The sequence below is a fragment of the Condylura cristata genome, unplaced genomic scaffold, assembly GCF_000260355.1.
Source record: "Condylura cristata isolate star-nosed mole 26May11 unplaced genomic scaffold, ConCri1.0 scaffold00025, whole genome shotgun sequence".
Classification (NCBI taxonomy): Eukaryota; Metazoa; Chordata; class Mammalia; order Eulipotyphla; family Talpidae; genus Condylura; species Condylura cristata.
Window position 1 is genome coordinate 29,860,083 of NW_004567126.1, and position 23,199 is coordinate 29,883,281.

A 23,199-nucleotide genomic window follows, 5' to 3' on the forward strand; every position below is an offset into this window, starting at 1 on the left:
GGGGACAGAGGGCCGGGGGACAGAGGGCCGGGGGCAGCGGGCCGGGGACAGAGGGCCGGGGGTCAGCGGGGCGGCGGTGCTCAGAACACGCCCAGGACTCCTAGGGGTGTGGACTCGGCTTCCTTCTGCCACAGGCGGGGCCTCCACGTCCTGGACACGCGCGTCCAGCCTGGGCCAGCTGGGTGACTCCCCGCCCTCTCCCAGCGCCAGAGGAAAACACCCAGGGTGGGGAGCCCCAGCAGGGGCCCAGCAGGCAGCTAAACAGTGAGCTTGGAGCCACTTCTGGTTCTGCTTCTCCGCTGTGGGCGGAGGCCGGTGTGGGGCGGGGGCGGCTCGGAGGGTCAGGCGAGGCCCAGCGGGGCTTGACCGCCCCGGCCTCAGCCGAGTTTCCCGGAGGCCGCCTTTCCCTGGGGTCTCGCTCTTGACTGAGCTCGGTCACTTACGCCCAAAGTCTTTTAAACAAACGCGTCCAGGTGGGGGAGGGATGTGAGAGGAGCAGATCTAATAAAGAAAAGTCCGCTAACGTGGCCGAGAGGGAGCCGCAGCCGGAAGCGCCTTCCTCTGGCCTCTGGCGCCCAGAGCGGGGCGACTCGCAACATCACACGCGAGTCACGAGCGCTGCGGCCTGTCGGAGCCACACCGGCCCTGAGCACAGGCAAACTGACCGTCTCCCTGCATGAGGTCCCCGGCCAGGTGGGACTCGGGGCGCACGGAGCTGCTCGGACACCCCGCAGAAGGGGAAGTGCTTCTGGAGGAAGTGGAAGCCACAGACGAGCGCCTCTGCTGTGCTCTCCCACACAGCAGGCGGGGTGTCCGCCCCACGGTGGGGTGACATCGCTGTCCAGAGCAGCCCCGCTCCCCCTGCGGCCCCCGGCCGCCTCCGGTCTCCTGCACCCTGCTTTCAGCCCAGCGGCTGTCCGCCTTGGGTGCCACCTCACTGCCAGACGCCGCGCTGCGGGATGCCGTCTGTGGGGTCCCCGCGAGGGCGGGCGGGGCGCCAGGTCAGTGGGGAAGTGCTACAGAAGGCCCGCCCGTGGCCTGCTGCGGTCTAACTGCTCGCCAGCACTTCCTGCAGCGCCGGTCAGACTCCGGGGAGGCCCAGCGCGAGCTGTCGGGAAGTCACTGAGCCCCTCTCTGCTGCCGTCTCTCCAGCCCCAAAGGTCGGGGTCCGCGGGGGGGAGGGGGCGCTGGGCCGGGGGCCGGCACTTTTGGGGATGGGGTGGCCTAGGTTCCGTGGGGTTGCGCCCTGGGGACAGGCCAAGAGTCCCAGGTATTACTGCCCACCCCGGCTACCCCCCAAATAGCCCGCCCTCGTGGCTGGACCATCTGCACACATCACGTGAGTACAGAGTCCCCGAAAAGCCGATGGGTGACCCAGAGAGATCAAGAAGCCCACCGGGGCCACACAGTGAAGTCACGCTGGGCAGGAAGAGCCCCTCGGGGTCCCACACACGCACCCCCTTACCCTCCGCAGCAGCATGAGCAGCCCCGAGCTATCTGCTGAGGCTCCTGGCCCCGATGTCCCCCGCTGGGACTCTCAGCCCACCTACAGCAACCTTGGTGAGCCGCCCGAGGGGCCCTGGGGCTGTGCTGGGGGGTCTGGCCGGGGTGCCCTGGGCTGGGGAGGGGACCTGGCTGTGGGCAGCCTGTGCTGGGGGAAGCCTGGGCTGGGGCTGTGTTGGGGGTTGGGGAGGGGGTTAGTACCCAGCCGGGGGTGGCTTGCACCAGTGGCCGGAGCGCGGGGCTGAGTCCCCGTGGTCGCCTGAGGAAGTCTGTGCCACATGACAGTTGCAGTCGTTACATTAACTTTCTTACGACCTTTGATAAAACTCAGCTGCTCTCTTTGAAAAGCTGGAACCCCCAGCTTGGGAATAGGCAGCTGGCGAAGACGCCATATAGGGAGGCAGGGTCACTGGTGTCGATGACGGAAGCCTCTCTGACATGGCTCTTCAGTCTCTGAGCCTCAGCGTGGCGCCCCCACCTCACGGGAGCACCCCGAGCTCCACTTCAGAGGTGAGGCGAGGTTGGGAGTCCTGTGGGAGGCCTCACCCTCTTCTCCCCCCGCAGGTGAGGTCAGGGCCCACCTGCTGCCTTCCAAGGCCAGCCGCTGCAGGGCGCCCGGGTCCCTGTCCGCCGAACCCCAACCCTCACCCCCACCCCTGCCCAAGAGGAACCTGGCCAGGACTAGCTCCCTGCCCCTCCAGAGGGCCAGCAGTCCCGGCCCCTCTCCAGCGGGGACGCCTCGGAGGCACTTCCTAAGCTTCAGTATCGACGAGAGCGGGGCAGGCACCCCTAAAGCAGGCCCAGGGTGCCCCCCCGCAGAGCTGCCCTTCAGGTGGCCTGAGGCCCACCTGGACCTGTCTCTCCCGGACCTGTCCCGTCTGGAGGCCGTGGACGCGGCGCTGAGGGCCCGGCAGCTGGAGGGCCTCCGCACCATGCACGCCCGGCTCCAGGCCCGGCTCTTGGGGGGCCGCCCTGGCCCCTGCCACCCGGGCCACGGCTTCCGCCTCCTGGACAACTCGCCCTGCGTGGAGAGCGGGGACACCCTCTACTACCGGATGGTGCGGGTGGCTGAGGAGACCTGGCATGTCTTGGCCGCCAAGGTGAGCCCCCACGCTCCTTGGAAGGGTCCCCAATGATCCCCCGGACGGAACCCAGGATACGTTGGGCCTCTCAGCTCATCTTGCAGCTACCATGAGCTGCCGGGCCGGGCTTCTGGCGGGTGGGGCCGCCACACTGAATCACCTGGGAGTCTTGCTCAAACCCTCCCCACCCCTCAGCGCCCGGGAGTCTGCATTTTAATGTCTCCCCGTGAATTCTGGCACCAGAAAGCCACAAACTCATTAACCACAGCCAGCTGACTGCCACCGCGTGAAGTGACAATATTCAGCCACGCTGCGGCACTGGCTCTGTGCCTCGGGCAGCTCCGGGGACCTTCAGATGCCTTTGCACACGCAACGCTCACCCCGAGTGGACTCGGCCAGGGGAGCGTCACTGCGAGTCCTGCTTCTGCTTTGCGACCCGCTGAGAGTAACGAAGGCTGGTGCCGGGCACACGCTCGCTGGAGAGGCGGGTCTGTCGCAGCGTGGCCGCCGTGTGGGCCGATGGCCCATTCTCGGGCCTGCAGGGCCTCAGTGGCTGCTGACAAAGCGCCCTGGGGGCGGCTCCGTCCCGCTGCCCATCGGAGCTGGGAGTTTATTTTTGACATATCCACCCCAGAAACTGTAATTTCTCTCCAAAGGTGACTCTAGTGTCACCCCCAGAATCCAGAGTTTCTGTGGGTGCTGCGAGGTGCAGGGCACACGTGACCCAAGAGGGCGTCACACGGGCCGGCCGCAGGCTCCACACCCGACTGTGCACGCGGCCAGATGCCGGCTCTGGCTGATGACCGGGTCCGCAATAGCTTTCGGACAGAACCGGTTGCAGGCTGTGAAAATTGAGTTCACCTAGTTCTTGTCACTTTTTTGTAACGTGGCCTACGAGGCCACGCTAAGGGGAGGCTGATCCTCGCGTTTCATTGGACAGCCAGCCCCACGTCAACCAACAGCTCCCCGCAGCAAAAGCTGGAAAGTCGGACCCTGCACCCCATTCTCCCTGGTGCAGTCCTTAAAATCCTCGCTGACAAATATCCCGGTTAACAGTCATCCTGCTTGGAAGATGCCTGGCAGGAGTCCGCACCCCCAAACATGAAGGGACTGGGCTGGGGGTGGGCGGCTGGCTTCCGGAAAATGGGGCCTCCCTGCAGGGCAAGGCTGTTTTGAGGGGCGGGAGGGCTCCGTGGGCCGGCCCTGATGGTCCCATCTGCCTGCAGGTGCCCAAACCTGGAACCAAAGAGCCCCACCTGTGGGGCCTGGAGCTGCAGGCCTCTCTGCCCCCACACTTCAACCTCCAGGGGCTGTGTGGCCTGGTGCCCGAGGGCGCGCTCCCCGCGACGCCCTGGAGAGGCCCCGTCATGCTGGCGGCTGAAGTTCCCGAGCGCTCTGTGGCCCAGTGGCTGGCGGAGGTGCGTGCTCAGCCGCCCTCGGAGTGCGCAAGGGCTGTCGCCCTGATGCTGCTGCAGCTGAGCGCGGCCCTGGAGCGCCTGGAGCATGTGGGCGCGGTCCTGACTGAGCTTCGGCTGGAGAACCTTCTGCTGGCAGAGCCGCGGGGCTGCGCGGCCCCCGGGCCCCCGCGCCTGCTGTTCGCTGACTTTGGCCGTGTCTGCCCACGGCCTGCAGGACACCCCAGCACCCACGCGGCGCAGCTGGGCCTTCTGCTCCGGGAGCTGCTCGGCCCCTCCTTGCCGATGGCCACACCCTTGGCCCGGGGCCTGGAGCGCCTGGCGGCCCAGCTGCTGCGCTGGAGGCCCTCTGCGGCCCAGACCCGCGGCGCACTCCAGACGCTGCTCTGGGGCCCCGGGCCCGAGCTGAACGGTCAGGCAGCGCCACTGGGGTCCTGGCTTCGGGTCAGGCGCGCCCTGTTGGTTCTGCACCTGGCTGAGCAGGCCACGGGTGGGGAGGCCCCTGGCCTGGAAGACTGGCTGTGCTGTGAATACCTCATCGAGGCCACGGAGGCCTCGCTGGGGCGCGCCCTGGCCCTGCTGTGGGACTAACCTCTGCAGAGAGGGACATGACCGCACTGGGCATCGTCCGGACGCAGGCACCCTTTCACAGGCCTGGCGCTGTGCCCACCTTGAGAGGTGCAGGGGTGTGCAACCCTCCCCTCCCCTCCAAAGCCTGCCTTCTTATGTACTGGACGCTTCGGGCCCGGGCTTCTCAGAGTGCAGTGCCACCCCTTTCAGACGTGAGGGCCGATGCCAGGGCCGCCCGCCCACTTCCAGGTGTGGACAACTGCCGATGAGCACGCAGAGTCCCCCTCCTAGCCTCCAGAGGGTGCTGGGGTGCCCTGATGCGCGGCCTTCAGAGACACCCAGTGCAGCGCAGCCCACCCTTTGTGGCCCAGGCCCTGCCAGCTCCTCACTCTTCTCCACAGGCGGGGTCCCCCACTGTTCTTCTCAACAGGCTCAACTGTCCTGCCTCGAAGCTTCCGCGATGTTCCGTCTGACAGACTTTCAGACCTTTACCACCCCACCTGCTCTACGCAAGTTAAGCTCCCCCTCCCGCTCCTCTCGAGCTCATCAGGTGATGTGAGGCACAGACGGAGCCGGGGGTGCCATCGCCCGCCCTTGCCCACGGTTTTGTCCCCCTACACCGGCCACCCTCGCCAATGGGTCTAATCCCACTCTAAGGGGAGCCCTCGACTGCTCAAGCACCTCCCGCAGCTCCTGGCGCCCTTAACGGCACCCTGCCCTGCTCCCTCCCCCGAGGCAAGCTCAGGGCTGCCCCCCCCCCAGAAGTCTCCCTTCCACTCCGCAGCTTCACACCCACCACGCAGTACCTTTGCCCTGGCCACACACTTGAGGGGGGTCTCTGCCCTCCAGACCTTTTGGTTCCTTCATCACTCAAATGGTCACCCTGTCCCCCCCCCACCCCCCTTGAATCCCTCTGAGCCAGTTCCCCAGTCAGGGCGCAGACCCACGCTCCCAAATGCAGCCAGCAGGTGGCACCACAGCCCTACCCACCTTGAGGGTGGTCACACACCACTTGGGCCTTCGGCCCCTCCTTCCCCGCGGACCAGCAGACCCCGCTCGGTGTCCCTGCTCCTGCCCTGCACACCACTGCAAGGTCCAGTGGCAAATGGGGCAGTCACAGCCCAACAGGCCCTGGCCCTACCCCAAACAGCCTGAAAGGCCCAGACTAATGAGAACAAGGTGAGGTCTAGTGAGCAGGACCCCACTAGCACCCCAGGGAGGAATGGCACAGGGGGCAGCTGAGAGAGGACCCTCTAGAAAGGGAGCTGCTGCCTATTCGCCACCTCCCCAAGCCCAGGTACCCAAGCGCAGTGCCGGGCAGGGCCCCCGGCCGCACAGAAACCCAGCATGGCCAGGAGTGCGGGCCCTCAGCCACCCGGTCCAACAATGTGCCAGGTCGCCTGACACGCTGCACAGCCTCAGCCACCTCAGGTAACCAGGGCCACCCTCCCTGCCCCCAAGGCCCACCCCTCTTTCAGCTCCCAGCCCCCAGGTTAACACCACTGAGCCAACATGGTCTTGGAGGTGTATCACTTTATTCAGAATTTTGATAGTAGTAATTAATATCTACCTTTCCAAGTTAAGAGACCTAGGACTGTTTCCAAAAGACTTCAAATAAGAAACTCCTCAAAGTACAAGGATAATCTGAATCACCTTAAACCAGCAATAAAAAAGTAAAATATAAATTTTTATTTAGAATTAAAGCAAATACTTCAGTATCACAAACACAATATTAAACTTCAAGAAATATACGGCTAATTTGGAGTGAGCGTTTATTTTCACAATTACAGCATGCGGACAAACCCAGGAACGAGCAGGCCTGACAGCGCAGAGCACAGGGCTGTCGCCACCCCACAGAAGCTCGACAGGGAAGGGGCTGCAGTGAGGGCTCCAGCGGGAGGAGCCGGCGGCCGTGCGCTACTCCTCCTCGCCCGAAGACTCTCTCTCGAATGTGTAGGCCATGAAGCAAGCGTCGGGTCTCTTGGGGACAAGGGGATGCCCTGGTCTCACAATCTCAAAGCCCAAAAAACTGAAGGTGCGGAGCAAGGCAGCTGCAGGGGAAAAGGCCGTCAGGGCTGCGGCGCACCCTCCCCAGGCGCCTCAGGTCCTGGGGTGCAGCAGGACGGGTGGTGCCACCTTCCCTCCCGGCAGGGCAGGGGCGGCCACTTACCTCTGTCGTCACGATTTTTGTGGAAGCAAATGAAGACGTGGTCAGCACGGAGCTGCTCCTCGGCAAACTCGAGTAGAACTGCAAAGCTGAAGCCGGCTGTCAGCATCGGCTGGCTCGAGCGCCCCACTGTGCCCTCCTGCCCAATCCACAGGGAGCGCCCCCAACTCTTCCCTATCCAGTCTGGTCCAGGCTCCCCACCCCCAGGACAAGACCATCTCCTGGGACGGTGCTGGGCACTGGGGGTGCCGAGAGGCAACCCCAGCACCACCAACTCCCAACACCATGACCCAGTGCCCCCCCAAGGTGACAAGTGTTGGTCCACTGTTAACAAAGGGGCCCCCAGTCTGACTAGACCGGGGCTGCCCTCCTGCCCCAGAGGAAAGCAGCACAGCGTACCTGTCTTTGCTGCCCTCGGGCAGGGCACCGCCGGGGATCTCGATGTAGAGGCAGCCGCCGCTCAGCACCGCTCTCCAGTGAATGTGTTTGGTGTCTGTGAGCCTGGACTGGACATTGAGAATCCTTGTCTTGTTATTAGACGTTAGTTCCTCTGTTACATTCAGCCGATTATCCTGCAGAGGGAGGCACCCAACCCGCACAGTCACCCACGCCCACAGGTAGGTCATTTTCCCCCCGCAGCTGCACCAACGCTTTGAAAAACCCCGCGGTGTCCCCGGCGGAGTGTGGAGCCCTGGGCGACTACAGCTGTGGAGGGACCAGGCCAACCTGGCCTGCTGCCGTGTTTGTGCCACGCGGCCTGTGGGGCCACGCGCCAGCCTCCCCCCGCCCTGAAGCAGAGGGCCCCAGATACTTACTGAGTAAAATAAATTAGCTGAAAGATTGTGATCCCTCTGACTATTCCCTCGCCCACCTGGGATCTTCAGGGGTGGGTGAGGGACATCAGGAGCACCACCGAGGCCCCGGACCCAGGTTACTACAGCAGTTGAGGGAGACCCTGGAACTGGAGGAGAGTGAGCTGGTCAGCAGCAGGCGGGCTCCCCGTGCCCGGGAGCTGAGCCTTGGCACAGCCAGGCTGGCTGGCACCCTGGCAGCCCCTCCTTCCCCAGCTGCCTGCTAAGTCTGAAAGTCAGTGTCCACCTCCTGGGGCAGCTCAGGTTCTGCCCCCGCCAGGCTGAGAAGCACCGGTGCCGGGGCCCAGCCACCTGTGGTCAGACGGTCACCAGCCCAACACCCCCTGGCACGTCGTTGGAACAGTGCCCATGCCATCTGCCCCGCTGTGCTCCCAGCCTACCGCGGAAACGCCTGACACCCCGGGGCCGGGGAGCCCGCGCTCCCGGCTCCCCCTGCCGCCCCTGCCCAGAAGGCTCCCCGGCTTCACAGGGCCACGGGGCAGCACAAGCGCAGCCGTGACCTCCAGCAGTGCAGCTGGGGGAGGGGACGGCCCTGCGTTGCGTCATTTCGGAGTCTGAGGCCCTGGCCTCCGGGGAGGGATTTTCACAATCGCTCACTCCAGCACCAGCAGCCATTTGCTGCGCAATGTAAACAGGCCCCAAAGTCGCCTCCATTTTGCTCGGCTATCTGGGCGCCCCCAACACTCATCCCGAAGGATACCCCAGGGGCGAAGAAGCGCTGTAACAGGGTGCCAGCTACACCCGGCTCACTTTCCACAGGCCCCGGGCCGAGAGGAGCCTTTTCGCCCCAAACGTCCTCTACAGGAGACCCCGCACCAACGACCGGGGCGCCGCGACGCCCCCCCCCCCACCAACGCGGAGCCTTCCCGGGGGTGGTAGCCGCCCGCCCGCACCCGAAAACTAAACGGGGGCGACGCTCGCGCTTCTTGGGGCCATGTCCGGGCAAGGCAAAGCGCTCACGAAACCCACAGCCGGGACTAGAGGGCCGCACCCGGAAAGTGCAGATTCACGGGGCTCGCGGGCCCGCCCAGGCCCTGGGCCAGGCCAGGCCCCAAAGCTGACGAGGTAACCCCCTCGGCCCCCCATGCCGCCCAGGCAGCCCTGCCCCGAATCGGCCCTGCCACCCCGCCCCCACGCCGCCCCCGCCGCGACCGCGGCCTCGACAAAGGGGCGGTTCTCGCGCTCCGCCGACTGGTGAGGCGTCGGCGGCCGGCACCGAGAGGGCCAGCGCGGCAGCGCTTCTGGAAGCTTCGGGCGGGGGCGGGGTGCTTACCTCTCGCTGCTGCGGCCACCGCTGCTATGCAAGCTGAGAAGCGGCATGGTGTAGCTGGCGTGGACGGTAGCGCTGGGTTTCTCCCCCTCCTTCTCTCTGGCGAAGCAGTGGCTGTTGAGGATCCGCTGCAGGGAGGATTTCACCATCCGGCCGCTGGGGTCCGAAACCAGGAAAACCTCCGCTGCGCCTCTCCGCGCCGCCGCCGCAGCTCGCCGTTCGCAAAATGGCGCCGCCGCCGCCGCCCGCCTTTATAGGCAAATCTCCCAGGCCACGCCCCTCACGCTGCCGGGAACGCGGCCGCACGAGTGGGAGGGGCATTGGGCCGGAGGGTAAACCTGGCGTGGTCGCCCCTCCTTGCGTCTGATAGGCGGACAACTTCAGATGGGGACTAGAACAGCGTTTATGATTGGTCCAGATGTTTCGGGTCCGCCCCTCCTGTATGGCGTCGCTCTACGGGCCCTAGAGGGGCGGAGCCTTCCTGTTTCCGGGAGCGCGCGGCGCGCGCCCCGCCCTGCCCCCACAGCAGGGCATAGGGTCCTGGGTCTGCCCTGGGTGCTCGATTTGCGAGAACCTGCAGGTAGCCCAGGCTTCGCTCTGGTCCCTGCCTCCCTCTCTGGGGTTCGTTTCCCCAGAGGACCCGTCCTCCAGGCAGCTGGGAGCGACAGAGGCCCCCAGTATTTGGGAGTGGGGTCCCAGTACTTCCCCTCCACCCCTGCCGTAAGACGGAATTCTTTTTATAACCCTCACGGCGGTGGACTGTAGGATTGTTTTCTTGATTCAGTCTCATGTTTTAAGACAAGTTACAAATAAAAAGAGAACTTTCAAAGATACTGTGTAAATTTAGGAAAATACTGTGCATAACGTTTGGATTTACCGAGCAAAAATAGTGATTACTCTTTGCAGGTGAAGCCAGGTATTTTGTGTGTGAACTGAGATTTGCCCCAAGCAAAACCCACCCGTTAGAGTCACGCATATTTCACATATTTCACGTAGGAACTAAGTTTTGCGTTTACCAGACCTAACTTCTGTTCCTTTCAGGTTCTACTTTCTCTCATGGCTTTACTCTTTAAGGACAAATAGAATCACCAAAGTTCTGTAGACTGGAAGAAACGCCTGTTTTTTGTCTTTTGTGTGTGTGTGTCCTTACAATTCCTGCCTCTGATGTTTAGTTTCCTGTCTACTGTCACTATTTGGGTTAGAAACACAAACTTTTTTCCCAAACAGAGCCCAATTATTACAATACTAACAGATTCCTCTCCGCATCTTGTGGCTGTGTCTCCAAGTTACCTTCTTCATATTTCCTATGTATAAAATATTTATAAGTAATAAAAATGCCTACAGCTTACATATAATGTGTGAAAAAGTGATCCAAACCCAACAGAAACTAGTGATTGCAAATATTAGGCCAACCAAAGAAACTTCCCAGGGAAAGAATATTTAATCATGTCATTGTTTAGAATTGCAGCTGATGGTGAAAATGAAAAGCAGATGTATTTTTATATAAATGTATATGTATTAACTATATCAATTTCTCTACAGAAGCGCTTGCTTCCATGTCGAGGCTCATAGCCACCCACCATGGAGGTGCTACACCCTCCTTACTTGTAAGGTTAATATCTTTGCTGTTATAGGGCCCTCTTTTCTGGAGGCTGAGAGTGCCTCCAGGTTTTAAATCTGGTTTTTGCTTCTTGGTAGCTCTCTGGTGTCTTGCAGAGATGGGCGGTTCTGAGGCAAGAGTCCAGGATCCAGACCTACCAATGACTGGCCACTCATCCCCAGGGCACTGTGTTTAGCCCCCAGGACTGAGGCCAAATGACGCCCAATACAGGTGTGAAGCTAGCTGCAGAAGCCGTCTAGTCGGGTGTCTACGGAAGCCGCCCTCACCCAGTGGGCCAGAGTCTGGGGAATTCAAGCAACAGCCAGGTTTCTTTGGTTCACAGATAACCCTCGTAAGCCTGGGACGCGAGACTCCAGGTGGGGGCCTTTTGTCCCTGGCAGGCCATGCGCCAGACCCAGTATGCTTTTGTTTGAACTCAATGTAGATGGAAAGAAAGTAAGTAGCCTCCTGGTAAAAGTCAAGCTGACCAGGGGCCTCCCTGGTGGCACAACGGCTTAAAACACAGCACTGCCAAGTTAGCCTCAGCTGCTTCAATATGAGTTCGACCCCCGGCCAGGAAGCTGACCTACATGGCCTGGCAGACCCCGCCTGCCTCCCTGCTGCTCCCCTCAGCGGTGTACTTTGCCTGTTCTGCTCCCTGCTCTGTCTCTCTGAATCCTCTCACCATGGCTGGCAGCAGTGGCTGTGCATCTCATAAGATTTATTTTTTTATTTTTTTAAGATTTATTTATTTATTCATACAGAACTGGGGTACAGGCCAGAGATGTGGAGAGTGATAGGATTCACCAGAGACAGAGCGGGGAGCAGAACAGGCAGATCGACGAAGTACACTGCTGAGGGGAGCAGCGGGCGGGTCAGGAGAGGTCTGCTGTGCCCTGTGGTCACCTCCGGGGCAGGCGGGGATTGAACCCATGCGGAAGTGGCTTAAGCTTCTTAGTGCTGTGCTTTAACCCGCTGCGCCACCACGGAGGGCCAATGAAGTATACTGCTGAGGGGAGCAGTGGGGAGACAGGGGAGGTCTGCTGCGCCCTGTGGGTTACCTCCAGGGCAGGGATCGAACTCGCAGCAAAACAGCTGCGGCCAGCTTCGCAGTGCTGCATTTTAACCCACTGTACCACCAGGGAGGGCCTCTCATAGGATTTTTTAAAAGGATTGGTGAAGTGTAATCAGGTGAACAGAGCCTTCAAAGACACCCACAGCCTGAACAGTGATGTCACTTGACGTGGCCAAGGGATTTTACAGGTGATACTGAGTTGGGGACCCTGAGCTAGAGGAGGATCCGGGATTCCTAGGGGCACAGTGTCCTCACAGGGTCTTTACAGAAGAAGGAGGAGGGTCCCCTGGAGCCTTGGAGGAGCTGACCTGCCCACACCTGGGCTTAGCTCCAGTGGCTGTGACGTGAGATAACAAATTTGGCCCGTTTTAAAATGGAGGTAGGTGGTGGTTTCTTCCAACAGCCCCAGGACACTCCTGTGTGCATTGATGGCAGGTTCAGGGTCTGGGTGGCCCTGTGCGTGAGGACCTGTCCATCTTCCTCCATGGAGAGCTCAGCGGTACATCGAGACCACACGGCACGTTGATATGCTCCATGGAGTGTGCAGGCTAAAGCATTTCACACCTGCTTTTTTTTTTTGAATTTTATTTTTATTATAATAGTTTATTTTTACATCATTTTGTGCCTTTTTCCATCTCAGTTCTAATCCCCGTGGACTTCCCATCACCAAATCACCCGTGTGCCATCGCCATCCCATTCCCTACTCTACCCCGTAAAATGTCTCTGGTATATTGTTGTTCATTATTCCCCCCCCCTCATGCCCCTGCTATGAGTGAAACAAATTGGTAAGTTTCTTTCTCTTTCTGGCTTATCTCACTCAGCATGATCCCTCCCAGCTCCACCCATGTTGCTGCAAAAGGCCTGAGCTTATCTTTTTTGGTTGCCGAGTAATATTCCATTGTGTATATGTGCCACCTCTTTTTAATCCAGTCACCTACTTTTGGGCATTTGGCTCAATTCCATGTCTTTCCTGTTGTAAAGAAAGCAGCAATAAACAAGGAGGTGCACACACCTGCATGTTTTAAAATGAAACTTTAGGGGACTTCCCTGGTGGTCTAGGGGTTAAGTCTCAGGACTATTACCGGGGTGGCCTGAGTTCGATCCCTGGGAGTGACCCACAGGGCACAACAGACCCCTCCTGCTGCTCCCCTCAGCAGTGGGCTTCAGTAGATCCACCTGTTCTGCTCCCCACTCTGTCTCTGGGGAGTCCTCTCACCCCCACCCCCCAGACCTCTGGCCTGTACCCCAGTTCTGCGAGCATAAATATTTAAAAACAAAAGAATTGAGTCTCCTTTTATCGCCCTTCAGTGCTGTTTTCCAGCGTGGCCGTCCCGCTGCGGTGACTCAGGGAGAGAGTCAGCAGGCCTCTGGGCTGGGCAGCAGGCAGCAAGAAGGGGTGCACGCAAGAAGCAGCCAGGTCTAAGCTGGGGCCAGAAGCAGGCTAAGGAGGGTGGAGGTGCTGGGCCCCAAACGCGCACAGCTGCCGGCTCTTGATAAGGAGCAGCCGGTGCCAACCGTCCCTGGCACAGGCTCCCGAGAGCTGCCCAGCACTCTCAACCCACGCCAGGCGGGGGTTGGCTCACCCTGGCGGCTTTTTATTTTCTCTTATTTACATTTTGTACTTTTTTTTTTTTTAAAGATTTATTTATTTATTCATACAGAACTGGGGTACAGGCCAGAGATGCGGAGGGTGAGAGGATTCACCAGGGACAGAGTGGGGAGCAGAACAGGCAGATCAACGAAGTACACTGCTGAGGGGAGCAGCGGGCGGGTCAGGAGAGGTCTGCCACGCCATGTGGTCACCTCCGGGGCAGGCGGGGATCGAACCCATGCGGAAGTGGCTTTGGCTTCTTAGTGCGGTGCTTTAACCCGCTGCGCCACCAGGGAGGGCCCTACATTTTGTACTTTTGACCTGCTGCATACACTTTGCAACATTTGAAACATCTTTCCAAAGTTTCCATCTAGAAAATGATCTGTCCTTTCACTGACTAAATGGAATTGTTCCGCCATATATCCAGCCTCACACTCCCAGGCCTCTGCTGCAGCGATCTGGTCTTCATGGCCATGAAATTTTTTTTTATATAAATCTTTTTTCTTAAGGTTTATTTATTTATGCAGACAGAACTGGGGTACAGGACAGAGGTGCAGGGGTGGTGAAAGGATCCACCAGAGACAGAGTGGGGAGCAGAGCAGGCAGATTAACAAAGTGCACTGCTGAGGGGAGCCGGGGGCGGGTCAGGAGAGGTCTGCCGCGCCCTGTGGGTAACTCCGGGGCGGGCGAGGATCGAACAAGTGCTGAAGCTGCACAGCCCACTTCGCAATGCTGCGCTCCCACCTGCTGCACCACCAGGGCCTAAATGTATGACTTGATTATTTTAGTCCACTCGCAGATGGCTAAAACCATCCCCACGACAATTTTAAAACATCCCATCACCCCAGAAAGAAGCTCTGCGTCCTTCACCAGACCTACCAGTACCAGGCTCCTCGAGCCCACTTCCTGTCACTGGACGTTTCTGGTCTCTGGTCGGAGGACTCACGTGCCCTGTGGCCACATGTGTCTGGCTTCTTCCCCCAGCAGGGTGTGTCCAGGCCCAGCCACCCACTGTGGGTGTAGCCTTTTCCCTAGTATATAAAGCGTGTCTAATTGGTCACTTTTATTGCTCATAGAACATTCCACTTTCTCCTCTATTTAAACTACCACGGTTTACTTAAGTCATCTCCATTGTGAGAATTTGGGTGGTTTCCAGTTATCACACTAGGGATGGCTCTGTTGCTGTTACACATTTGTGGCATTCCAGATCATTTTCTGAAGATCAATTTCTAGAATTTCTACTCTAGACCAAAGAAATAGCTATTACCTAAACCTTCTAGAACTTTGTAGTCCTTCACTCTCCCACAGAACATAGGAAAAGACTGATTTGCAACCAATCACCTCACACTAAGCAGAGCTATCATTAGGCAAACAGGCACCCACACACCCAAGCCTTACTGCACTGACCTGGCGTGGGGCTGAGAAGTTTCCATGCGAGTGTGGTTTCTTCCTCTGTGTTTATGCTAATCAGGCCGGGCTGGGGTTCTGCTGCAAGACAAGCAGCCCCTAGCTTAAAACAAGAAGGCTTTACCACAGGGCCATACCTCTGGCGGTGGACGCAACAAGGAGACCACTGTTTAAAGGAAAAAAGGAAAACAAGTATGGTGAGGGTGTGAGGAAATTAGAGCCCTTGTGCACTACTGCCGCGGAGGGCATATAAATGTATATTATGTGTACTTTCAGAGAAGATTTCTGGGCCCTCCCTGGTGTTGCAGTGGGCGATAGCTCAGCACTGTGAGACTGTCCACAGCCACTGCAGTGTGAGTTTGACCCCCGACCAGGGAGGTGACCCCCAGAGCATGGTAGACCTCGCTCAGGGGATCCGCCTGTTCTGCTCCCCACTCTGTCGCTGGTGAATCCTCTCGCCGCCCTGAGCCTCTGGCCTGTACCCCAGTTCTGTATGAATAAATAAATAAATCTTAAAAAAAAAAGGAAAGCAGGGGTCCTCCCCGGTGGCGCAGGGGGTTAAGTGCAGCACTGTGAAGCCGCCCGCAGCTACTGCAGTGCAAGTTCGATCCCCGGCCAGGGAGTGACCCACAGGGTACGGCAGACCTCTCCTGTCTCCCCGCTGCTCCCCTCAGAGCAGTGGTGTATTTCAGGGGATCCGCCTGTTCTGCTCCCCCCTCTGTCTCTGGTGAATCCTCTTGCCCCTGTACCTCTAGCCTGTACCCCAGTTCTTGTGTGCATAAATAAATAAACCTAAAAAAAATAAAACACCAAGGCCTGAACTGAAGCCATGGACACGCATGTGCAGCGTAGCATACCACAACAGCACGCGTGAATGGAGGGACACACAGGGGACCGTCACTCGGCATGATGGGGGGCAGCCCCGACACTTGAGGCCACATGACGCTTGGGAGAGAAGCCAGACACACAAGGCCACACGGCGTGAGTCCACTGGCGAGAAATGTCCAGGACAGGAGCAGCCCGAGAGTGGGCTCCTGGCGTTAGCCATGGGGAGAGGTTTCCTCTTGGGGTGATGGAATGTTCTAGAATTAAATGACTGACTAAATAGCATGGTGCTGGGTGCACCGTGTGAATGAGCAGCGCTGACCTGTACAGTGGAGAGTGGATTATGTGGCCCGAGGCTGATAGCGCCATAAAACTGCCACCAGAGCTAAAAAGAAGAGACCCTGTGCTGGGGCCAGGCAGTGGGCGGTCGAGTTAGGACTGGGCAGAGGTGGCGAGCCGGTCGCTGGGTGACTGAAAACCACCCCACAGGTGCCGAGTGTCTGTGGAACAAAGATGAGCTTGTTTCAGGCTCACCAGCAGTGGTGCTCTCCAGATGAGGACTCTGAGGCTTCTCAGGGGCCGTCGCGTCTGGTCATCAGCAGAGCCTGCGCCCCGCGGCGCAGTCCTGGGGGGTGTCCAGGAAGTCCTCCCCGACACCGCCGGGCGGCGGAGGCCACTCTGGCCTACCCTCCCACGGCCTCCGAGGACAGGGCCTCGGCTGCTGAGCTGTGCGGAGTCCGGCACCAGATCAGAGGGAGGAGAAGGCATGGCGACTTCCTTTTGTGGGCGCACTCATCCTTGGTACCCCCTTTTCCAAGGCTCAGAGACAGGACGCAAGGGCTTCTGGGTCAAGGAGGCCAGCTGGTGCTGCTGGGGGTGGGGCTGCCCCTCGCCAGTGCCCAGTCACGGGGCCTCCTCCCCGTCTTGCCCTGGCTGCGGAGCTGATTGGCGTCGCCTGCTGCCTCCGGCCACCTGTTGCAGTCTGTCGCGGGGCCACCCGCCCAGAGTTCCATCCCGTCCACTTGGCCAGGCGCGGAGGCTGTAGGGTAAGTGGGGCTGGGGAGGTCTAGGCAGAAACGGGGGTCCTCAGGGGCTGTGCAGGTCATCTTTGAGGTCGGTGGGAGTCCCCAACCCCTGTGCCCCCCCTACACGTGAGACTGTGCCCATTGGGCCCCTCCCATGGCCGTGCTCCAGTCGCAGGGACAGGTCCCCTCTCTACCCAGGAAAGGGATTTCCTAATGCTGGTAGCTCGTGGCACTGGACCCCCAAAAAACAAGCTTTGGGAAGCTGACAGGCTTGGGTCCGACCTCTGATCAAGCTGTCATGGCCAGGCTCAGGATCGCCTGGCCCGTGGGAGACGGCACCCGTGCGCGAGGAGGCAGGAACCCCACCGCCAGGGCTTCCTGCCTGTCACAGCAGAGAAAGGCCAGGCCTGGCTGCTGGGGCCTGAAGGCTTAGATTTAGGGGCTCAGCATGGGGAGCTGGGGCTCCTAATACGGCAAGTGATGATGGTCCAGCAGGAAACCCCCTGGGTCAGAGGCCTGGGAGGGGCTGGGCCATGCCTGCATGTCTCGCTGACCTCAGGCACCAGATAAAAATAGCCCCTGGCCTCAGAGACATGAGCTGACCCCCGGCGCAGGCTTACATTTTGCCATGGTCACGGCTAATTTCTGTGTGCCCTCCTTGGGCCCCAGCCGCCTCTGAGACCTGCCCAGGGGCGCTGGGAAGTCTGGTACAGGGAGGGGCCCCAAGGTGGTGGTGGAGGGGAGCAGGGCAGGGCAGGCGCCTGGGGTGCTGGGCTGCAGCCCAAGCTCCATGCAAGGGGCTCCAGGCAGGGGGTAAGCAAGGGCTGGCAGAGGAGGGGCCCTGCTCACTTGCAGGGTCACAGCCGCCCCCCAGCAGCCCAGCTCCACAGCAGGCTCAATAAATACCGGCCCCTCTTCCCATGCTCCCCCCCTCCCAGCTCGCCTCGGACCTGGCCTCCCCGGAAGACACCATGACAACCAGGGCCTTGGAGGATGGAGCCCTGGGCGGCTGCCAGGCAAGTAAGGACCTCTCTACACTGGCTGACCCCTACCCAGGCCAGCCCCAGAGGACAGGTGTTGAGGTGCCTGCAGGGTGTGGGCAGGATGAAGTCCACATCCTCCCACTGGGCCAGGGGCTCCCCTCCAGGGGCCAGGAGTTGGACTGGCACCTTGGGGTGGTTTATATTCTGCTGCTTTTTCCAGCCTCTGTGCCCATTAGTGCCCTGCGGGCCTGGAAGGAGCCCAGAGGACACAGGTGTCAGGTCACGTGGAAGGGGGCAGCTCCAGGTTGCTAGCAAAGCCCTTGGGCGGGGTTACCTCTTGGCCCATCTGCCCTCTAGTCTGGAAAATGGGAGCAGGCACCCCCCTTGCCCCTCACGAGCCAGCCGAGGTGGGTTGGCCTGGGGGAACCCCACCATCTTGAGCTCCCTCTTCGCCCAGACAGGCCACTTCCAGCAGCTGGCCCCAGTGAGTAGCCAGAGCTGCCGGGTTTCAGCCCAGGACTCCCCTGGGGGTGGATTTCTGTCCCTGAGAGAAGGGGCCCACTCCCCGTAGGATGCCTGGAGTCCCCTGCTGAGGGCCAGCATCTGCGAAGGAGATGAAAGCCTGGGCAAGCGGGTTTGCAGGAGCAAGGCCGGGGTGGGCATGGACTGGCCGGGTCTCTGCGCAGGGCCCTTGCCTCTGCAGGCAGCGGTGAGAGGGCCCCTCCGTGCTGTCTGGCTGCCTGAGGGAATTCATGATCTCCCCTGCCAAGGTGACCTTGCTAACTAGAACAACTCTCCATCTCAGCGAAGCTGCCAATCACCCACCGGTGCGCAGCACACGCGGGGAGCTGAGGAGCTGAGGTGGTTTGCCCTTTGGTCGCGGCTCTCAGCCCCACCCTTGGCTTCCGCAGCGCCCCGGAGCCCCGCGCGGAGGAAGCCCCAGGCCGCTCCCCCGCCGCCGCCGCCGCCGCCGCCGCCCCCAGCCGCCGAGGAGCTGCCCTGGGGGGACCTGTCTCTCAACAAGTGTCTGGTGCTAGCCTCGGTGGTGGCGCTGCTGGGCGGGGCTTTCCAGCTGTGCCGCGGTGAGCCGAGCCCCCCAGACGTGACTCCTCAGAGGAGCGCCTGCACCCCAAAGACGGGGTCCCGGAGCCTCAAATCTGGGAATGGGTCGTGCACAGGGGTCCTACTCCTCCCTACCCCGCCTGGTGCACCCCTACCAGGAGGGGCTCAAGCGCCCTGCGCTGGGCCTGGGCTTGCCTCCAGGCAGCTTGGCGAGTGCCCGTCCCCCCTCCTCGGTGGCCCGAGCACTGCAAGGGATGGAGGAGGGGGCAGGGCAGAGCCGTTACCCCACCCCTCCCCCACCGGGGCGAGCCACCTTCCTGCTCACTAGGGCATCCCCGCGGCCTGCGGAGAAAATGACCGTTTGCAATCTGGATGAGAGAGGTTTGAAGGGGAGCGGGGCGCACCGCCGCAGAACCCAGATCCCGCTCAGAGGGCTGAGGCAGAGGACTGGGGTCCAGCCTCGGAGACCCTGCGGTCGGCTGGGCCCCTGCCTGTCCCCGGGAAGAGAGCCCTAGGGATGAAGACCGGAGGCCGGTGGTGGGGGCCTGCCCTTGGTTGACTCGCGTCCCCTCCCTCCCCTCCTAGACTCGGTGTCTTGGGAGGCGAGTGTCCCTGCACCTGTCGCTGAGCCATGGGTGCCCCCCAGCTCCGCCCCCAAGGAGCCAGCAGCGTTGCCCCAGGTAAGCGCCTGTCACAGGACCGGACGGTGTCGCCCTGCCCCTGGCCAGCTGGGGGCGCTCTCCGCCGACCCTACTCTGTTCACCTTGAAGCCGAAGCCGGGGGCCCGCGCCCAGCCGTCGGGACGGCCCGAGCCCCAGCGCCAGGCGGAGAGGGCTGAGGCCCCCAGGAGCAGGGAGGCCGCGGAGAAGGACCAAGGGAAACCTGCGGGAGACGCGGCGGCCGAAGCCGAGCCGCGCACTCAGCGCGGGCCCCGGGAGAGGCGGGGGCAGGAGAGGCCCCGGGAGGAGCGGGCGCCGAAGGAGAAGCGGCCGCGCAAGGAGAAGCAGCGGTGGGAGGAGAAGCCGCAGAAGGAGCAGCGGCGGGAGCCCGGGGAAGCTCCACTCCGGCGCCGGGAGGCACAGGAAGGGGGCCAGGGGCCGTGGGCAAGGGTCTCCGCTGACCCCAAGCACAGGAAGAGGCAGGCGTGGGCCTCCTCGCGGCTTTCCGAGGAGGAGGACCGGCCCCCCGGCCGCCCGAAACGCCGCCCCGGCAAGGGGCGGGACTGAGCCGCACCCCAGTCGGGTCTCCGCCAAAATAAAGCGAAATCGCCTGCTTCTTTGCCCCGACGCTGGAACCGCTTCTAGGCCTCAGTGACTGGGTTGGGGAGCGGCAGAGGTGGGCAGGGCCGGAAGGCGGTGGCCGCGATGGGGTGACCGCCAGCAGCCGAGAAGCCGGTGAAGCCCCGCGCCCTCGCGTCTACCTGCTCCAGCGCACACGAGGGCACCCCTGGGTCTTGCTGGCCTTTATTGATGATCGGGTCCGAATAAATACAGGCAGGGCCACCGCCGGCCTCTGGGCCAGGAGTGCGCGCGGGAGTCAGCGGCAGCCGCACTCGGTGGCCACCATGTTGGGCACGTGGTGCGCGCTGATGCGCTCCTCCGACAGGCTGATGAGGAGCTTGCCCGCGTAGGCTGTGGGCACGCAGCAGGGCGGGCGCGCCAGGGCGGCGCCGCGCGCCTGCATCTTGAGCAGCAGCACCACGTGGTTGCCATAGCTCGGGTTTCGGTCGGACTGCGGCCACCCGCACGTGCCCTGGCAGTTGTTGGCCTGGTACGTCTCGGGTATAAGCACCGAGGGCTCGGCACGCAGGTCCACTCTGAGCTCTCGCAGCGTGCACGGCCCGTCCACAGCGCTGGCCCCGGCGCTGCGCTGTGCCCGCAGGGGCCCGCTGCCCTCCTGCCCACGCCACTCGGCCCGCAGGCCCTGCAGGGCTTTCAGGAGCAACAACGCACGTAGCGGGCCGCCGGGGCCGCCCAGGTCCCCCGAGTTCCCCCGGCACAGCGTGAGCAGGCGCGCCAGGAGTGGTGCGGCAGCCGCAGGCAGCCCCGAGAGACCGCGCAGCTCGGCCCGCAGGCCCTGCAGGGCTTTCAGGAGCAACAACGCACGTAGCGGGCCGCCGGGGCCGCCCAGGTCCCCCGAGTTCCCCCGGCACAGCGCGAGCAGGCGCGCCAGGAGTGGTGCGGCAGCCGCAGGCAGCCCCGAGAGACCGCGCAGCTCGGCGGCTGCTGCCTGCAGCTCATTGCCCACGCGGAGCCCCAGACCCGCGGCCCACGGCGCGGAGGCGCGCTCCGGGGGTGGTGTGGGGCTTCCGGCGGTGGCCGCAGCGGGCGGCATTAGCAGCAGCAGCGGCTCCTCACCGTGGAGCAGGCGATCCAGGGCCGCGGGGTCCGACAGGTTGACCAGGCCCTGCGGGAAGCCGGCCAGCGCACCCGGGTCCAGGGCCAGGCGTGGCGGCCAGGCCCGGGCCCGGGGCCCCCGCAGCGCCCGCACTAGGCGGGTGAGTGTCTCCAGGAAGGGGTCGGCAGCAGGCAGTGGTTCCTCAGGGTCCCGGGATGGCCTGGAATGCCGGTGGTGGGCTGAGAGCTGCCGCCAGGCCTCGTCCCGCCCCACCGTCCACCCACCACCCGTCTGGCGCACCTGGGCGGTGGAAAGGGCATGGTGTCCAGCCGACCATGCGCCGGCTGCAGCGTCTGCCTGGGCCAGGGCAGCAGGAGCAGGACCGGGGTCATTCTCGTGAAGCTGCGGGGGTCGGCACCGAACAGCAGCCCCTGCAGCTGGGGGATGCTCAGGGGGACACCTACTGGGGTGCCAGGGACTGGCTCAGACAGGGGAACCAGAGCAGCCAGCCCCACTTCGTCCTGTCCCTCAGGGCACCCGCCTACCGTCTCCGCGGAGCCGCAGGGTCAGGGTGAGCCCAGGGCCACGCCAGGCCTCTGCAGGGTGATCCACGACCAGCGCCAGGTAGCGCGTGTCCAGGGAAGGGCAGAGGCTCTGCGGACATTGACAACCTGGACGCTGCACCTCATCCAAAGGCCCAGGCCTGTAAGCTCCCGCCCCTCCCCTGTGCTGAGGCCTCAAGTGGTGTGGAGACAGCCCCTCAACTCCCTCCTACCGTACCTGGGTACCAGGTAGCCCAGCCCCAGTGACGGTGACCTCGGGACTGGGCCCAGGGTACAGCACCAGCAGCGCCAGCTCTGGGGAGCTGGGTCCTCCGGGTGGCGGCTCCTGGAACCTCAGAGACGGTGTTGGCTTCCATGTCACTGCAGCAGGGGCAGGGCACGGCAAGGCGACATCTGAACCAGAGGCCTGAGCCTCTCCCCTGAGCATGGCAGGCAGTCCTGCAGGGAGACTCCCCTACCCGCCCCACGAGCCTTGGACAGTCTGGTGAGACTTGGGGGGCTCCCGAGCATGGGGTTCGTCCTGGGGTGAGACAGCGCTGGGTCTGTGTGGGGATATTCTGGGGCGGCTCCAAGGGTCATCCAGTTAGCCCCTTTCCTGGCAGTGGGTCCCCAAGGTCCTTGGGGACTGGCCACCTCCCACCCCTGCTGCCTCTGTGTGGGAAGGACTGCTCAGGGAACCTTCAGGTTCTGCAAGCTCCACCCCCTTCCTGGGCAAAGGTGGCATGGAAGTGTTGGCAGCATACAGCCTACAGGGCTGGCAGAGATCGGGGCAGCCAAGCCCCTGGTCATGGGCCCACCACCCAGCCTAGAGAGCCAGCTGGAGGGGGCCAGTCCCACTGGACCTGGCAGGAAGGCGGTTGTGGTTCAATGAAGCAGCTGTTGGAAACGAAAGCGCGTCTCAGCCGCAGCCACCTCCACCCCTGGCCGCGGCCCAGACCTACCTTCCTCCAGGTGCAGGACCACCAGCCGTTGGCCCCCAGGTCCTCCCAGCCAAGCTCCCAGGCGTTGCAGCGAGGGGAAGGCTGCCTGCCTGTCGCTCGGGGAACAGACCCCGAAGGTGGCCAGGTCATGGGGGTCCCAGTGGGCTCGCCGCACAGCCTCCAGGAAGGCCTGCTCATAGCTGCTTGGCACCCCCACCACCTGCAGGAGTGGGGTGCTGCTGCCATTACTGCCCCCGTCCAGCGTCACTAGGCACAGGGAATCCCGCGAATGGCCTGGCAGCCGGTTGCCTCCAGGTGGCCAGTCCCAGTCTTGGCGGAAGAGGGGACCCCCGGGGCCCACAGCTGGCTCCTGGGGCGGGGTCTGGGCCCTTGACACCTCTTCTCCCGGGACCCCCAGCAGGACCCCCATTGCCAGCAGCTCCAGGGCCAACAGGGAAGGAGGCAAGCCCTGCATGGTGGGTGCTGTGAGGGGCAGTGAGCCCCAACTTATATGAGCTGAGCTGGAATGTGAGGGCAGCACTATCTCCTCTGGGACACGACCTTGGGGCACCGAGGTCCAGAGCCCCAGCATGAAACCTGCAGCCGCCTTCTCGCAGGCCCTCTGTTCCCAGGCTGCCTATCTCGCAGGCACAAAGCCGGCAGCTGACCCACTTGTCCACGCGTGGCCTTGAGCTCTTCCCGGCAGCCAGGCCTGGGAAGGGGGTTGGCTGCTATCTGCACCCCCAGGTCAAGCAGGTGGGCAGGCCCAGCGGGAGGATGGCCCAGCGGCGGGTCCCAGGGACACAAGCACCCAGGCTGGAGGCACGAGAACAAGGAGCCTTCATGTGACTCCTCCCTGCGTGGGACCCCAGGCTGCCCAGGCTGGCAGGGTTCGTCCTCCAATCAGTGATGACCTGCCAGACCCTGAAGCA

The 23,199-nt window shown here is 62.3% G+C and overlaps 4 protein-coding genes across 4 annotated transcripts; 2 read left to right on the forward strand and 2 right to left on the reverse strand.

Annotated features, from left to right (window-relative positions):
* Positions 1-1,103: 1,103 nt before the first annotated feature.
* On the forward strand, positions 1,104-4,591 carry LOC101621353 (chromosome unknown open reading frame, human C19orf35). Its single transcript, XM_004689376.2, has 4 exons — positions 1,104-1,160; positions 1,475-1,560; positions 2,068-2,603; positions 3,812-4,591. Exons 2-4 carry the CDS (start codon positions 1,479-1,481, stop codon positions 4,589-4,591), a joined length of 1,398 nt encoding a protein of 465 aa, XP_004689433.1. The 5' UTR covers positions 1,104-1,160; positions 1,475-1,478.
* Positions 4,592-6,093: 1,502 nt separating this feature from the next.
* On the reverse strand, positions 6,094-9,101 carry OAZ1 (ornithine decarboxylase antizyme 1). Its single transcript, NM_001289835.1, is given in 5 exon segments — positions 6,094-6,621; positions 6,741-6,826; positions 7,137-7,309; positions 7,553-7,698; positions 8,883-9,101. Coding segments are annotated over 5 exon segments (684 nt in total). The 5' UTR covers positions 9,029-9,101; the 3' UTR covers positions 6,094-6,487.
* A 7,307-nt stretch (positions 9,102-16,408) lies between these two features.
* On the forward strand, positions 16,409-19,721 carry JSRP1 (junctional sarcoplasmic reticulum protein 1). The gene is made up of 5 exons (XM_012729479.1): positions 16,409-16,423; positions 17,341-17,422; positions 18,297-18,467; positions 19,033-19,127; positions 19,218-19,721. Exons 2-5 carry the CDS (start codon positions 17,374-17,376, stop codon positions 19,671-19,673), a joined length of 771 nt encoding a protein of 256 aa, XP_012584933.1. The 5' UTR covers positions 16,409-16,423; positions 17,341-17,373; the 3' UTR covers positions 19,674-19,721.
* A 262-nt stretch (positions 19,722-19,983) lies between these two features.
* Positions 19,984-22,742, reverse strand: AMH (anti-Mullerian hormone). Its single transcript, XM_004689378.1, has 6 exons — positions 22,289-22,742; positions 21,565-21,707; positions 21,330-21,438; positions 21,085-21,244; positions 20,595-21,004; positions 19,984-20,432 (listed from the first exon to the last, which is right to left on the reverse strand). Exons 1-6 carry the CDS (start codon positions 22,740-22,742, stop codon positions 19,984-19,986), a joined length of 1,725 nt encoding a protein of 574 aa, XP_004689435.1.
* Between the last annotated feature and the right edge of the window lie 457 nt (positions 22,743-23,199).

Coding starts and splice junctions, on each gene's coding strand:
- LOC101621353 (XM_004689376.2), top strand. CDS start 1,479: ATGAGCAGCCCCGAGCTATCTGCTGAGGCTCCTGGCCCCGATGTCCCC. Junction 1,561..2,067: donor GCCCACCTACAGCAACCTTG/GTGAGCCGCCCG, acceptor CTCCCCCCGCAG/GTGAGGTCAGGGCCCACCTG. Junction 2,604..3,811: donor GGCATGTCTTGGCCGCCAAG/GTGAGCCCCCAC, acceptor ATCTGCCTGCAG/GTGCCCAAACCTGGAACCAA.
- JSRP1 (XM_012729479.1), top strand. CDS start 17,374: ATGACAACCAGGGCCTTGGAGGATGGAGCCCTGGGCGGCTGCCAGGCA. Junction 17,423..18,296: donor CCTGGGCGGCTGCCAGGCAA/GTAAGGACCTCT, acceptor TGGCTTCCGCAG/CGCCCCGGAGCCCCGCGCGG. Junction 19,128..19,217: donor AGCCAGCAGCGTTGCCCCAG/GTAAGCGCCTGT, acceptor TTCACCTTGAAG/CCGAAGCCGGGGGCCCGCGC.
- AMH (XM_004689378.1), bottom strand. CDS start 22,742: ATGCAGGGCTTGCCTCCTTCCCTGTTGGCCCTGGAGCTGCTGGCAATG. Junction 21,005..21,084: donor ATGCCCTTTCCACCGCCCAG/GTGCGCCAGACG, acceptor CCGGCATTCCAG/GCCATCCCGGGACCCTGAGG. Junction 20,433..20,594: donor GCGCCTGCTCGCGCTGTGCC/GGGGGAACTCGG, acceptor GCCGGGGGAACT/CGGGGGACCTGGGCGGCCCC.